This window comes from Dermacentor andersoni, chromosome 1 (assembly GCF_023375885.2).
Source record: "Dermacentor andersoni chromosome 1, qqDerAnde1_hic_scaffold, whole genome shotgun sequence".
NCBI classification, from domain to species: domain Eukaryota; kingdom Metazoa; phylum Arthropoda; class Arachnida; order Ixodida; family Ixodidae; genus Dermacentor; species Dermacentor andersoni.
The window spans coordinates 87989781-88004461 of NC_092814.1; the positions used below are offsets into that span (position 1 = coordinate 87989781).

At 49.2% G+C, this 14681-nt stretch overlaps 1 protein-coding gene across 6 annotated transcripts in view; it reads left to right on the plus strand.

Moving 5' to 3' along the window:
- Window positions 1-14681, plus strand: part of LOC126544090 (oxidative stress-induced growth inhibitor 2-like) — a 215669-nt gene that overhangs the window by 160514 nt on the left and 40474 nt on the right. Inside the window, exon 1 of one of the 6 annotated variants that reach the window (XM_055061705.2) lies at window positions 7798-7910. The exons of 3 other annotated variants lie outside the window; for them this stretch is intronic. In XM_055061705.2, the coding sequence (XP_054917680.1) occupies window positions 7893-7910 (18 nt within the window). In that variant the 5' untranslated portion in view covers window positions 7798-7892. Of the gene's footprint in view, window positions 1-7797; window positions 7911-11776; window positions 12755-14681 lie in introns of those variants that run through there. 2 more of the 6 variants (XM_055061706.2, XM_055061710.2) reach the window with 2 other exon arrangements.

Here is a 14681-nt window from a genome sequence, read left to right on the forward strand (position 1 = left end):
CCGCTCCGCTGTGGCTTAGCGGGGCCGCTCGGAGCGGAGCGTACCGTAAAGACGCTCAACTAAAACACTCTAGTGACGCCGTGGCTAGAGGGTTGCGACGGCCTTCCAGGAAAAGTTTGACGCCGCTGTCGCAACAGGCTGGCAAAACTTGCACCTCAGCAGGCCGTTCTTAACAATGCGTTGCCTTTCGTGTAACTTTGTATCGGTTCTTCTGCCTGCCTAAGCGCGCATTATTGATAACGGGCTCCCTTCCTGTCAGGGCTGATGTTCTGTTCGCGGATGTGGTGTTGCCCTCTATGGTTGTGATCGCTAGCGGCAGCTGCTAGGAAACTTTTTTTTTCTTTGGTGTTGGCACGCTGCGGCGCAGTGTTCTAAAAAAGACGTGACTAACGATGACTCTTATCGCATCGTAATACTGAATTGCCGTGTTTATCGTCAGTAGTTGCCAATTTCCAGCTTGGGGCTCCTTCACTTATTTTATGGCAGTGCGTTCGGTGCTAAAACTCTTGTATGTTTACGACTCGTCGACAGCGGCACGTCGCCTTTGTGCGCAACTTTTATGCGCCTCATTCTGCGTCATCTTTCTTTGCGTCTCTCGACTAAAAAAAAACTCCGCCGTGGTTGCTTAGTGGCTATGGTGTTTAGCTGGTAAGCACGAGGTCGTGGGATCGAATCCCGGCCACGGCGGGCGCATTTCGATGGGGGCGAAAACACCCGTGTACTTAGATTTAGGTGCACGTTAAAGAACCCCAGGTGGTCCAAATTTCTGGAGTCCCCCACTACGGCGTGCCTCATAATCGGAAAGTGGTTTTGGCACGTAAAACCCCATAATTTAATTTTTCTGATAAAAAAAATGGTGTAGGCTGTATCGGGGACGCAGCCGTTGGGTACGTGAAACGTCGTGCTGCAGAGGGTTTATGGTCACTAGGGTACAGAAACGACGTAACCAAATGCACGTACAAGTTAATTTATTCACGCATTAAAAAAGGTTACATGCATAAATTATGTTAGATATGGAGGTCTTACGGTCTAATTTTGCAATCGTGCCCACTTTCTTTTCGTAGTGGGCCCGTTTGTTTTGCAGAAGGTGTTTGGACCACGACCTCCTCTAGGCGGTCGGGGTAAAGAAATGACTTTGATAAAATATACGTGCGCTCTTCGTCAAAGTCAATACCGGCTTAAAGCAACGCATATAACGCGGAAGGTAGACCAAATTTCGACGCTTATAAATGGCTCACTGCAAGTGGCCTACTGCGTATGTGGCCCACAGAGAAACGGCCCCATTCGTTGCAGACTAGTGCCGCTCTGAATGCGGCCCGCATAATGTCAAATTTTTATGCGGTTTTACGCGGGCCATGCTAGCGTGTAGATAATGTAACAGCCCGATGGTGGCAACGCGCACGCGTTGCCACCGTTGCCATATTCGGGGCTTTGGATTAGTTGTGCCGCTCATCCTATCCCAGCTACAACTATGGCAAGACCACGAGTAGTGCGTACTCCTTAGGAAGAAGCTGCCTACCGCGAGCGTTAGCGAGAGTTGCCTCGTGAACGGGCTCGTCGTCGTAGGGCCGACTCCGAGCTGCGCGCCAGAGATGCCGAGTTTAAACGGCAGCGTCGGGATGCCGATCCTGAAGTGCGCACCCGAGACGCGGAAACACATCGGCAGCGCCAGGACGCCGACCCCGAGCTGCGCGCCCGAGAAGCCAGCTCAACGGCAGCGCTGAGAGGCCGAGCGCGAACTGCGCGCCCGCGATATTTACAATATAGACTGCTTGTGAAGTTTGACTCGCATGGTGTAACACTCGGTGTAACTAACACAGCTTCGCTGTTCGACCATCTTCACGGACAGGAAGGGGCGGCGTTTTTTTTTTTTTCTTTCGAGAACGAAGTTTCTTTTTGTAGAGAAAAAAAAAATAATGTTATGCGTAGAAAACAAAAGTAAAACAGGGAATTAGAACTGCCTTTGTTTTCGTATTTTTATTTTGTTTGCTAAGGTCATTAGGCGCCACTTTTTCCAACTAGAGCTTCCCGGAGAATCTTTGTGCAATGCATTCGAAACCCCGACCTAGCCAGGGCAACGGGCCCGGCCCGGGCTGGCCCGGACTCGTGCAGGGCTCTAAGCCAGTCCTCGCCGTACATGTGTCTTCTTCGTCCGCGTTTTTAGGCGCCGCCTTGTCTGCAATTTCGCAGAGCTGGTAGGGTGACTAGCTTGCATGTAAACGCGCTAGAGTCGATGGATCAGTTCATTAGGTTTGAGAGGAACACATATTCTCGCTATGAATTTAATCCGAGTTGTGGTAGCGCGTCGCGGCATCCGAAGCCACACTCCCTCGATCGCTCGAACGGCCCATCTCGACAAAGGACGGCACTGCTGACTGACCGACTCACTGATATCGACTTCATGTAAATGTCGAAGGGATCGAGTCAGTTGGACCTTGCCGAACCCGATGGCATGAGACGACCAGCACGGTATCAAGTCGCGTCGTTTTTCGAGCCGCGTCGTGCGATGTTAGTATTATTAGATTTGGCGGACGTAGCTGTAGAGATGAACTTGGGACGACAGGGCTAGGCGAGCAGGCTTTAATTGCAGGATTTACATTTTAAAACAGGACATACATTGGCAGACTAGCGCGACTCCCATATGGAGCCCGCAAAACTAACATACAGCAAACAGATTACGAGCACACAGCTCACTAGTTCATTTCTAGCATGACAGAGCACTCAGCTCCCGACAACGAGCACGACACGAGCACACCCTAGCAGCCGGCAAACGCTGCTTATAAGCTCTCCGCTTGACGTCATAGTTCGACGTCATCGTTCGGCGGGGACGGAGCAGGAATGGTCGGGAAGGTTCGTCCAAGCATTGTAAACTTGCCGCCGCCCCGCACTATGGCTCATACACACTAATGCACACAAGTTCGAGCCCATACACACAAAGGCTTCGGAGTCGACGACCGAGGGCTTCGTAGAACTGTGCTCCGTCTCGGGTGGCGCGGCGGAGTACCACATTCCTGAGCTGACCGCGCGCCACGTGGCCGCCGGTCATCCGCAGTTCTCGGTACCGCCCAGCTTTCAGTGCCGACGTCAGAGGGCTTCGTAGAACTGCTTCGTCCCGGGTGGCTCGGCCAAGTACCAATTTCCGGAGTTGATCGCGCGCCACGTGGCTGCCGGCCGTCCGCAGTTCTCGGAAGGGCGCCCCGACTGGTGGGCTTGGAACACGTGCAGCGGGCTGAAAGCTGTCACGTTGCCACCCCGTACGGCCATTCTTAACAGTATACATGTTGTTGAATAGGCGAATTGTCTTTCAAGTGTGCAACGCCGACATAAATTTAAACGCGAACAGAAAAGGACTGACCAGAACAACCATTTGCCTTGGAACGTTGAAATTCATCAACAATCAGGGGCGGGATCGTTGTTCGGAGCGCGCGTTCGGTTGTGCCGCGCGCAATTGGCGTAGCCCGCGCCGCGAATCGCGCGCGGCACAACTTAACGCGCGCTCCGAACAACGATCTCCGATCGCGCCCAGTTTTAGCAAAAGATAATCCCAGGTATGTGGAAGACAGTTTTATCATATTTATTGCATGCGCATCAGAGCTCCAAACCGTTTCATTGGGCTCCGTCAGATTCGTCAGATCGATAAGCGGAGAGGGCCACGACAGAGACGATGGCGGCGTAAAACGCAAAACAAGACGTTTAATTCCATCGTTACGTAACGAGCGGTTAATTCAACAAGGCGCTCGTAACGAAAGGCTCCCGTGAACGATCTCGCCCTAGAGAGAGAGAGAGAGGGGGGGGGGGGGGGGGGGGCGGGATCGTAGGCCGTCATACGCGTTGTCTGAGCTCGGTCGACATGTCTGGGCTAAGGGGGTTGTGGTCTGGGCAGATCGTTGCACGTTGGCGCCTGCCTACTTACATTGCTCGCTCTCCCACATGAAGAGAGGAAGTTCGTGCTCGCAGCTGAAAACAAGGGACTGTCTGCACTTCGACACCGTCCGAAATGTCTGCGCCTTCCGAGCGATATAGTTTGAAGTTGGAGTCGGTTTTGGCCTCACGAAATGAAGGTTGGTCCCGTAGGCGAGCCGTAACAAAACATCTTAGTTGTCGTCGATCTGCGAGTTTTGCAAATCGCCTTCGGAGACCTTCGCTATGTTCTCGTTTTCGCACGGTGTGCTGCCTTTGTTATCGCAGTGGCGCGTTCCGCATACGTTGCCACCTACCGTTATAACGTGATGCCGTTTATAGCCGTTGGGGCAGTCACCCTTCTTTTGTGCGTTATAGTACCGTGATGGCGGCATGATCTACCACCTGTGCAGACGGTCGCCTTCTGGGTCAACCGCCATTAGCCATTTTTAAGCTTCTAGATCGAAGAAAAAAAAGAGCAGTAAAAAAAAAAATCTTCTTGCGTTATAATAGCACTTCCCCCATGTTTTGATAAAGGTATATGATGAATTTCAGCTCCTGTCATACCGTACAACCAAGAAAGCTGATTTTTGCAATAGAATAAAAGATGGAGCAATTAAGGTCAAACTTCCATAACAGTACCTCAACTCCATAACATTATAGTAAGCGAGGGCAGAAGGCAGTGCGCACAGTATAAGGAGAATTGTGGTGTAAGTGACCCGTCGTGCATGGTGGGGGTGGGGGGGGGAGGCTTAGGAACCCAGCTGAACCAAATGAACGAAAGTAGTTTTGGAAAAAGTATTTTGATTCACTGTTGGTCTTCGTGTCCCTATAGTGTGACCATGTCCGTGCGCACTTTGCTGCGCTAAGCCTACCAAACTTGTGGCAAACGGCGGGTTTTTAAAATATAGCACCGCGCAAGATTAGAATACCCACCGTCGCAGTATAACTGTACCCCCTCCCCATTTGGGCACATGGCCCAAGTTTATTTTTGGTAATTACCGAAAGCCTGCTGTATAGCGTGACGCCGAGAACGTGAAAAGCGGCGCAGCAATTTGTCGTACTGTCATATTTATGTATGTCATAGTGTGTCCGTGGTATGCCACCAAAAATTGACGGTGGATGGATGTTATGATCGTCCCCTTTGGAACGGGGCGGTGGGTTGCGCCACCAAGCTCTTGCTATTATACTCCCGGCCACGGCGGCCGCATTTCGATGGGGGCGAAATGCGAAAACACACGTGTACTTAGATTTAGGTGCACGTTAAAGAACCCCAGGTGGTCGAAATTTCCGGAGTCCTCCACTACGGCGTGCCTCATAATCAGAAAGTGGTTTTGGCACGTAAAACCCCATAATTTTTTTTTTTTTGCTATTATACTGCCATATCCTACCTAGGTTAAACAATAAAAAAAAAAAACAAAAAAAAAAAACACTATGAACTCTCACAACCAAATTTTCTGATCCCCTATTGCGAACTGTGCTTTTGTACGTCTCCGTTTTTTGTCGTTTCCCTACTTTTATTCCACCAATCCTCCAATCGCCTCTTACTAATCCCTATTGCGGACATGTTTACTTTTCCACTGCTCTCGCTGAACCCAAGGGCTTCAAGGAGGCCAGTGGGGCCTCAATCGACCGCTGGGTAGACGTCTTCACATTCTAATAAAACATGCTCCGTAGTTTCGAAAATAGTGAGCGCCAACTGGCGCACAACAGGCGAAGCTGCAGCGCTCTGCGTGCGAGAGTATGTGGTTATAAAGCGAGTTTCGTTTCTCGGCTTCTGCCGCAGCAACCGCGTGTGTTCACTTCGGCACAAATAATAGAAGACGCCGTCACTCCGTTCCAGTTTTCGTGCATGACATGGACCTCCGACTTCTCGAAGCGTACCATTAGAACTGATCGTGTGTGGCAGTATCTGCTTTCTGAAACTGCCACTGTTGGCGAGGCTCATCGAGGCTCCGCACTGAAGGAAGGAGGTTACGTTAAAGATATCGTATATTCGGAGGCTGCTGATGCCAGCACGGGACTGATGCGAGCGACATGCACTCTTTCAACAAAGAGCGGAGTGCACGTCGTCGAAACACGCTGCCGATGTGTCGCCGAGTGTATACGGTAAATACGGGAAAGTCTCAAACAGGGGGCGAGCCGTTCTCTCGACTGCATGCACCAACTGCCACAGATGAAGACGGTAGGCCTTCCTCGCTGGCCGTGGGTGTTGCCGGTTCCGAAGAAGTTTCTGCTAGCAATTGAACGCATAGTTATTGTGAACTCTTTAACGCATGCTTGAATATTAAGAGGCTAAATGAAAATACATTTGGATACCTGTACACCGGCGGCAGTAAAGAGCAAACCAGGCGAACTCCGTCGCACGGTGGTCGCTCCGCGCTGCCCGTCGGCGACACCAGCTGCCCTCGGATGGCGTGTTTCGATCACTTCAGTGGCGTGGTGCTGGATGCTGATTGTCATACGCGACGCACTTTCGACATCACTTTATACTATTTATTATAATTACATGTCAGCGTCGACTGAGTGACACCACTGCGCTTTCGCAAGCTCTGCCCGCCCTCGTCCATCTTGAGCTTTCCAGATTCCCGGTAATATGCGGCTGCGTTTAATGGCGTCTCGAAGCTTGTAGGCCGAAATAACCTCGCGGCGCTGGCATATGACAGTTCAGTAGCCGCAAGTAGCGCGATGAGAACCAGCTCTGCGAGGAGCGAGAAAGTTGTGTGCTGTGATGGCATCTCCCGCCGTCGCTTATCCATGCTGCTTTCCTCGCCGGATAGCTCGTCTCGGACGGAAACCGAAATAAGCTCATGCTCCGTATGCCCGCGAAGCAATTTCTGCACAATACGCAACACAACTAGCCGGCCTTTTCACGAAAATACCGCGATCCAAACCACCACAAACCGGCGTCTCAAGGCGCGCTAGAGCTGTGTCGGTTGTTCGTCTGCTTCTCGTATCTAACCATGTAGAGGGCGCTCGTGCTAGCCGTGTTCGCGCATGCGCAACAGTATTGCAAACCGTCAATTGCCTGTCCATATATCTCTGCAAACGGGCGACATTTCGCCGCTGTCGAATTCCACCGTCTTAACCCCCTCCTAGAATTATGCCTTAAGGGCAAGCCTTTATCGCAAAAAAAAAAAAAAAACCCTCCTCCTCCAAGAGAGTGAACGTTACTTCGTGCTCTCCCTTCACCTTTTGGCCTCTTTCCCTCCTGTGAGCCAGTAAGAAGCAAAGGAGATTGCGATGCTTGACAACGACGAGATATCGAGAATAGAACCACGGTTATCGGCAACAGTGCTCTCAACGCAACGAAGACACGTGCTTTTTTGGGCCTCCGAGATTAGACTGGCACTCGCGGCGCGCTGAATATCTCGGAGGTCATGGTCCATGCTTGATATCTTCCAACCACCAGATGTCGGCGTCGTCTGCTAACGTGCTATATTAAAGGCTGTTAACAATCATAGAAGACAATTACTATAGCCCTGCATACAGCTACGCCAAGATACCATCCACAATATATGCTGCCTCGTCTATAACGAATTTCGCCAAAGTGAAAGTTCCTTGCGGTTGGCAGAAGTGGCCTGCGTCCACGCGGCGCCGCTATGCACCGGCGGGCAGGGGCGCGCCAACTGCCTCGCACAATGTCTGCTTTCGAACTTTGTCCGGTAAAACCAAGGCTAATCTTACCAGCCGATAAGGTCCCCCGGTGCTTTCACGTCGATTGCGGGCATGACGCTTCACGTTTGAATGGCGTGATCGATTAGGCGATGCGATTCGTTCCGATTCGGTGAGCGACAGCGCGGTCACTCGTCCTTGGCGCGTGATTAGATTGCGTTGGTTTGATGCCGCTGCAGCAATTCAGCTGTCGGATACGGTTGTTTGAGTACCGGCACTGCTGGTGAGAGGAGCCTGACGCTTGTCACAGTGTGTACTCAGCCTTCGGGAGCAGCGCTAGTCCGTTTTTCTCCCGTCAACTTGCGAAAATTCGGTGCATGCGCCAACAGGTACCGGTGAGCTGCTGTTAACCGACCTTTGTTGTCTGGCTGCGCGCTTCGTCAGCCTTGGCACGTGATGTCAAGTACTTTGTACTATTGAGTTTAATGGGCGTCTTTCTTCGTCACCCATTTTTAAAATTTTTTTTACTCCTGTTAAGTTATCAGTGTACAGGATAAAAAAAGTCATATTCGGGTGATGGAGGCTTGTACGAGACGTATGGAAGGAAAAGCCTCAGTCGGATGCTAACGTTTCGATGAGAGGAGTTGTCTCCTTCCCTTGTTCTCCTATTTTCAGTGCACGTGATGGCGCTTGAGAAACAACGCGCCAACAGTTTGTTCTGGGTCGTCCTGTTCATTAGTATAATTTACTAGAGAGCGAGGCATTATACGTAAGCGCACGTGTCTAGCGATTGTCTCCCTGAATTTCTGCCGGAGTTCTCTATTGTCTTGTCTCGGTGTTCTTCCGCGCTGTGAAAGTATAGCACTGGGTTGGCACAAGAAAGTTCTTATGTATAGTCTGATTCCTAGGTACCCAACTCACGTTGCAGTTATATTGTGACATTCCGTTGGTAAGACTACTGGAAATAATGTGGTGTGATGTTCTTTGCGTGTGTGTGTGTGTGTGTGTGTGTGTGTGTGTGTGTGTGTGTGTGTGTGTGTGTGTGTGTGTGTGTGTGTGTGTGTGTGTGTGTGTGTGTGTGTGTGTGTGTGTGTTGCATGCATCCTGCACAGCCCTCGTGCACGACTGTCATTTGCCCCTTTAGGCTTTCAGATGTTCTCGCCCGTGTCATTTATCGCGCTTCTACGCGGCCCACTATCGGGAGTGTTCAATATGTACTCTCCAGTACTGTTATCGGGTCGGGAAACAAGAGCAAAAAAGCTAAAACTGTGGAGCATTCATTGGGTGCCTTTATTAAGTCACGCGCAACACTCCTGAAAGCTGCCCTTGGTGACGTTACAAATAGCAGCTCTACAGGCAAGGCAAGGAACTCCCCCTTCGAATGATCTTGTTCTCCGTATCATTGCTTCGCAGTTAACTATGCCCGATCTTTTTTCCGTCCCCCCCTATCTCGTTTCGCAGGCGGGGTCTTCCGCTGAACTGTCTGCCTGCACGTCGTGCTGTGCAGCATGCGCATGCATGAGCCGCTTTCAGAACCACCACGCGCCTAAGCCCTCCCTCCGCCGCGTTGTGCACGACGTGCCTCGAATGCATCGCGCTCGCGCAATCGCTCGTCTGTTCCCATTCGGGCATCACTCGCTATTCGCTGTTGCGATGGCGCTTCTGACTTCATTCTCTCGGCCACATAAACGGGCGCAGTGAGAAAGAATAGACCCAAGCGCCCTCTCCGCATCGTGCGTATGTATGTATAGTACGTATGTGAATGTGTGAGCGGCACTCTTGCGGAAGACCGCCGGCTGTGGCGACCTTGTCGCCGAGGATAAGGAGGCGTGTGTCGCAACGGCCGCGACCCGGCGCTCCTTTCCGCAGAGAGACGTAGCTTCCTCGTCCTCTCCTCCCGTGTCCGCCGGACACGCGCGCGTGGCTCATGAATCGTGCGAGGCGGACTCTCCTGTGGCGCGATAGAGAGTCTTTGAGTGCGGCGGCGGCGTTGCTCTGAATGGGAGAAATTGCGGGTCTTTTCAACGCATGCCTTTCTTTCTTTCGTCCTCGCGCGGCTAGTCAACTGGCTTCTCTTCAGTCTGTTTATCGACCAAGCTAACAAATGCCTGTTATCGTAAAGCCAAAGCTGTAGCTTGGGGTTCAGCCACAGCTGCGTTTGCTTCGGCACCGCAAGCAAGTGCACACTCGAAGGCGGTCATCCTCTTCTCCTTTTTGAGCCTGCTGTATATACCTGGGCAGAGCGTGGGTCTCTAGCCCACCGGCCGTTGTAAGATCTTGCAAAGACTGGTTTAGATTCAGGTGAATACCCTATCGGTCAAAAGTTTCCAGAGCACGGTGTGAGTGAAGGAGAGAGGAAACCTCTCTCTCTCTCTCTCTCTTTCCGCTTTTGGTACGTACTCTTAAGTTGTATAGGACTCACTGAACATAAGTGCGCGAATACCACGCCCGCGGCGGTCGAATCCGATGAAGGGGGAATGCAAGAAACTCTCATCTACCGTTCTTTGATTGGAGAACCCCAGCTGGTCAGTATTAATTAGGAGCTGTCCACTACGTCTCTCGTACCACCTGTGTTGCTTATAGACGTTAAACCCCATCAACCAATCAACGACTCTGCATTCATAACATTTTGTTTCTAATTGACGTTGATGTACGTGCAAGTAGTGTATATGCATAAGTGCCAAGGTTCATTAAAAAAAAAAAAAAAAAACATAGGTTTCTCTTATTCTTTGCTTGGCTCCATAAAGGTTTCCACTGCACTGAGGTTATGCACGTCAAGGGCTACGGTCATGAGATATGCAGTGCGCTGTTTATCACTACGGCACTGCCAGCTATGCAGTCGGTACAAGTTCATTCATACTGCTCGGGACAAACGCTTTTGTTATCACGCGTTATCACAAGCTCGAATTAGCTGTAACTACTGTATAATATACGAAAGAATACACTTTCGCAGCATATTGTTCAACTCCGATTATAACGACCACAACGACGTATACAATCAGACCCCCGCGCTCGTAAAGCTTGCGGAAACTTTGCGAAGCGGGTTTTTCATTCAACAGACGTCACGTGTTCCAATGGGTTTTGGCTGCTTTGCCAACACATTCGATAAAAGACTAATTTAAATGCGGAATCAAGATTTGTCAATGCACTGCTGCATGACTGCCTTATTATTATTATTATTATTATTATTATTATTATTATTATTATTATTATTATTATTATTATTATTATTATTATCTCTGCCTTCTGATGTACGATTATTGTAAGATGGCAACAATAAATATTATTATTATTAGTATTATTTTAGTCACTGTTGGGCGCAGGAGCCGCGTTATGTAACCTATTTATATATTTATTTATTTCTATAGAACATGTTGTTTTTAAATTGCCTGTGCCAGGTAACGCACTATGGGGATTACTGGAATAATCGGACAGTATTTGCGTAAACTACCTCAATATCAAGTTGGTCAATTGGTTGTCTGTGGAGAAGACGCGACTCCCAAGTCCCGGCTGGGCCCAACAGGGCCCAGCTGGGGTCCCTCCTTGTCTGTACTGCACCAAACTGGTTGTCGCTTTGACTGTCGTCTAGGGCAGCTCAGGGCGACAGTTTTCAGTTCTTGCAAGTGTCACTAATTATCTGGTTTAATTTTTAAGCGCATGTTGGAAATGCGTAAACGAAGTCGCGCAGTTGATAAGATCCACTTAGCAGAAAACTTGAGATGAGCGCCATTTTCTAGATATCTGTCCCCAATATGTGCCGTAGGATGCGTCGACGTTTCGCTTACTTTCGTCTCACTGTGCGCGAAGGAGGAGTTTGGGAAACTGTTAACTGTAACGCCTGTGTGTTTCGTAGAAGATTTTGGAGACATATCTCTAAACTGGGATGATTGTCATGGAAGCTTTTTCTGAGCAAACATGACACCGCCGTTTATCGGGTCCAGTTCCGCAACTGCAACATGTGCACTAAAGTGAAATAATTAAGAAAGATAATTAGGTGTCTGTTTAATAATCCATCTGAGCGTTGCTATTTATTCTGCAAGTAGTGTTCGTCTGAAGCAGTCCTCTTGAAGATGGGGAAGAAACACAGCTTGGGAACGCTACTAGATGCAGAGGGAGAAAGTGTCTCCATTGGTATAGGCTCCCTTTGGCTCCCTAAATGGGAGCCTATACCGTAACTCTATCCGCTGGCAGTGGCGGCATGACAACAGGGCAGTTAATTTCTTCTATCTCCTCCAATAATGAACCGATCTGAAAAATTATTTCGGTCGAACGCTTTTACATGGCGCGCCACAGCTTCCATGTTGTATAACCAAAATTAGCAATGGGGCCTGGTGAGGGGCCCTTTAAGGAGACACTATGAAGAGAAAACACTTTATTGTAGGAAAGATGGGATCACTAAGCCAACGTCATGGTGGCGGTCGTGCCATAGTCTATATATACGACCGAGTGCACGGACGCTCTCTTTCTCTCTCTGTTGCTTGCGTTTTTTTTTTCCGCTCACAGCATGCAATAAAGAGTTAAAAAGTTAAGTTTTGTTACTCATCGCCTCGACTTTGCTCGCGCCTCCTCAGGGACTTCTCCAGCCAGTCATGTTATGTTCGCTCGTGAGCCTTGGTACGGAGAAACCTGGGGAGCTCCCGCCCAAGACACGCGTGTGATAACGTTATTTATTATTTCTACACGAGTGCGCGGATAACGTTGGTGCGTGCGAATCCTTGGCACGTAAATCAAATAACTGTAGTGCACGAGCATAACGTCGTAAATGGGGAGCGTAGCTCACGCTTGTGAGTATACGTGTGGTTTTGTTTGCGTTCTTTTCGGCATGGCAGCGACTGACTGAACGACAATGCACAGAGAGGTGCGCCCACTCGTCATACGTGGAGTCACTTTCCCACCGAAGCGACCACTGCCATGGCGTCGGAGCTCCGAGCGCCGGCGCTGCCATATTGCTATTATCGAAAGCAGATATATACTTCCGGGCCATTTGATGTCTGTCTGCTTACGCGCGGTGGCCAAAAGAAGAAAAAAAAGAAGTCGCCGCAAGGAGAGAGCAGCGGCAGGGAACGGGATCTGCCTCACGTGATGGCTCGGGACGGGCGCGTGCATCGCGTGTGGTTTACGCGACTCTTTGTCCTCGACACTGGCGGCGCGGACCCGTACTGCACGCACGTTGAGTCTGTTGGCGGGCGGACTATTGTGGACCTGGAAGGAACTTTCTCGCTGCTCGATTTAGCAACAGGTAAGGGTGAATTTTCGAGTTGGGCGTCGATTCAGCGACAAATCGGCCACTCGGCAGTGAGTGTAGCGCGAAACAACAGGCAACGTAAAAAAAAAAAAAAAATACTCCGCCTCGTGTAGCCACACGTCTGCAATGTGAAATTTTACGAAATCCACGCGATTATGCGGGGCGATCGGTTGTAAGTGTTACGGAATTTAAAAAAAGAACAGCCTGCTGCAGATAACACAATTCTAGTGCTTGAGTTGGATTATTCAGAGAAGCGGACATTATACATGCAGGAGAAATCGAAACGCATGTTCAACTAATTAAAAAAAAATCGCTGATTATCTTCTGTATTAATTATTTTACGGCACGTATAGCAATTTAAAATTGTAGCCGGTGAGCCGGCAAGGCGTATCCTCCTGGAATAAGTTTCCGTAATGGCGGCAATTTGTACACATGCGCCTTCAAACTCGGCGCAAAAATGCGGTGTTGTTCCGCTTGCTTTTTTAACAAAACGCTCTTCTATGCAATGAAGCACGAAAGTAACTGGAACGCCCATGTACTTCGTCCCATATACTTTGGGAAATATCTGGAAATTGATGTCATTCTGGCCATTCATTTCAAGTGAATGCGTCTTGCAAACTGACCGGCTACAATTCGTAAATTGCAATATGCGCCGTAAAGAACTTAGTTAAGGAGTTAATTAGCGAATTTTTATTAGTTGAATACGTGTATCGGTTTCTCGCGCTAGTAATGTCCACCTCTTTGAATAATCCTGCTCAAGGATAAGAATATTGCTGTCTGCCACAGGCTTGCTGTCGGGCTTGCTGTCTTGTGAATCTTGCGGTCTGCCACTGAAAAATGATCACCCTGCATAAAGCGGAGGCGTGCTCTAGGAACTGAGACATTTTGTGCAGACAGTGACTGCTGTAGTGTCTATCTGTGATGCCGGTAATCGCTTAACATGCAGCAGTTAATCGTCTATCACTAAGTAAGCAACACATGAATACCGTGCCTTTCTTTCAGGTGACTTTATTAAGGGTTTGGAACGCGTTTGGATCGCTCGCTGTATACGCAGGGCCACGACATGCGGCCAGTGGTTGTATGAGATGGATTTTCATACTGAAGGAAAGCTATGGCACACTCTTGCTCGCAGTCCTGCAAAATCAGAAGTGCTTTCATTCTCAGTTACTGGTATGCGTGCCTATTTCGCAGATTCTTTCTCTATATATATTTGTTAAATTTATTTCGACGTTAATATCGCTTCTGTTGACTTTCTTTGTTTTTGTTTTCATCGCCCCTTATTCACGATATAGCTGTAGCCGCTGCCACTAAGGTGTAGACCAATATTATCAGTTGCTGCAAAGCTGCCGGAAAATTTGCCTGTGCCAGGAAGAAACACGCCGACGGAGTGTGCCTTGTCACGCGAGGCACTTCAGCTGTAGCGACAGAGCATGCTTGGTCAGCGTGTTTCTTCCTTTTATGTACATATATACCACACATACTGACCGAGGTAATTGGAGAAGTATGGGAGAGGTCGTCGTTGTTGTTATTGTCCTGAGTACCCGTGGCACATACCCACAGTGGGGGATTGGCCAAGAATCGGGTGGTTCAATTAGGTGCATAAAAATAATAATGATAACAAGGGAGTTAACAATTTGAGCGTTGGAGTTTTAAAAACTAAACGTTCTGTGTTTGGAGAAAAAAGGAAATAATCAGATGAAGACCGGGTATATAATAATAATAATAATAGATAAGAAATAAAAGAACACTATGGTTGGGAGGGAGAACGATCAATCTAACATGGAAATCGATTGGTTTCAATGAGGTAATTCTTTGCCCTGCCTTGGGCGTAGCCAGGATGATGATGATGATGATACCCGGGTATGCCCACGCCATCATCATTTGGCCGCCATCGGTGGGCCCATGTTCGACTGTCAAGCCT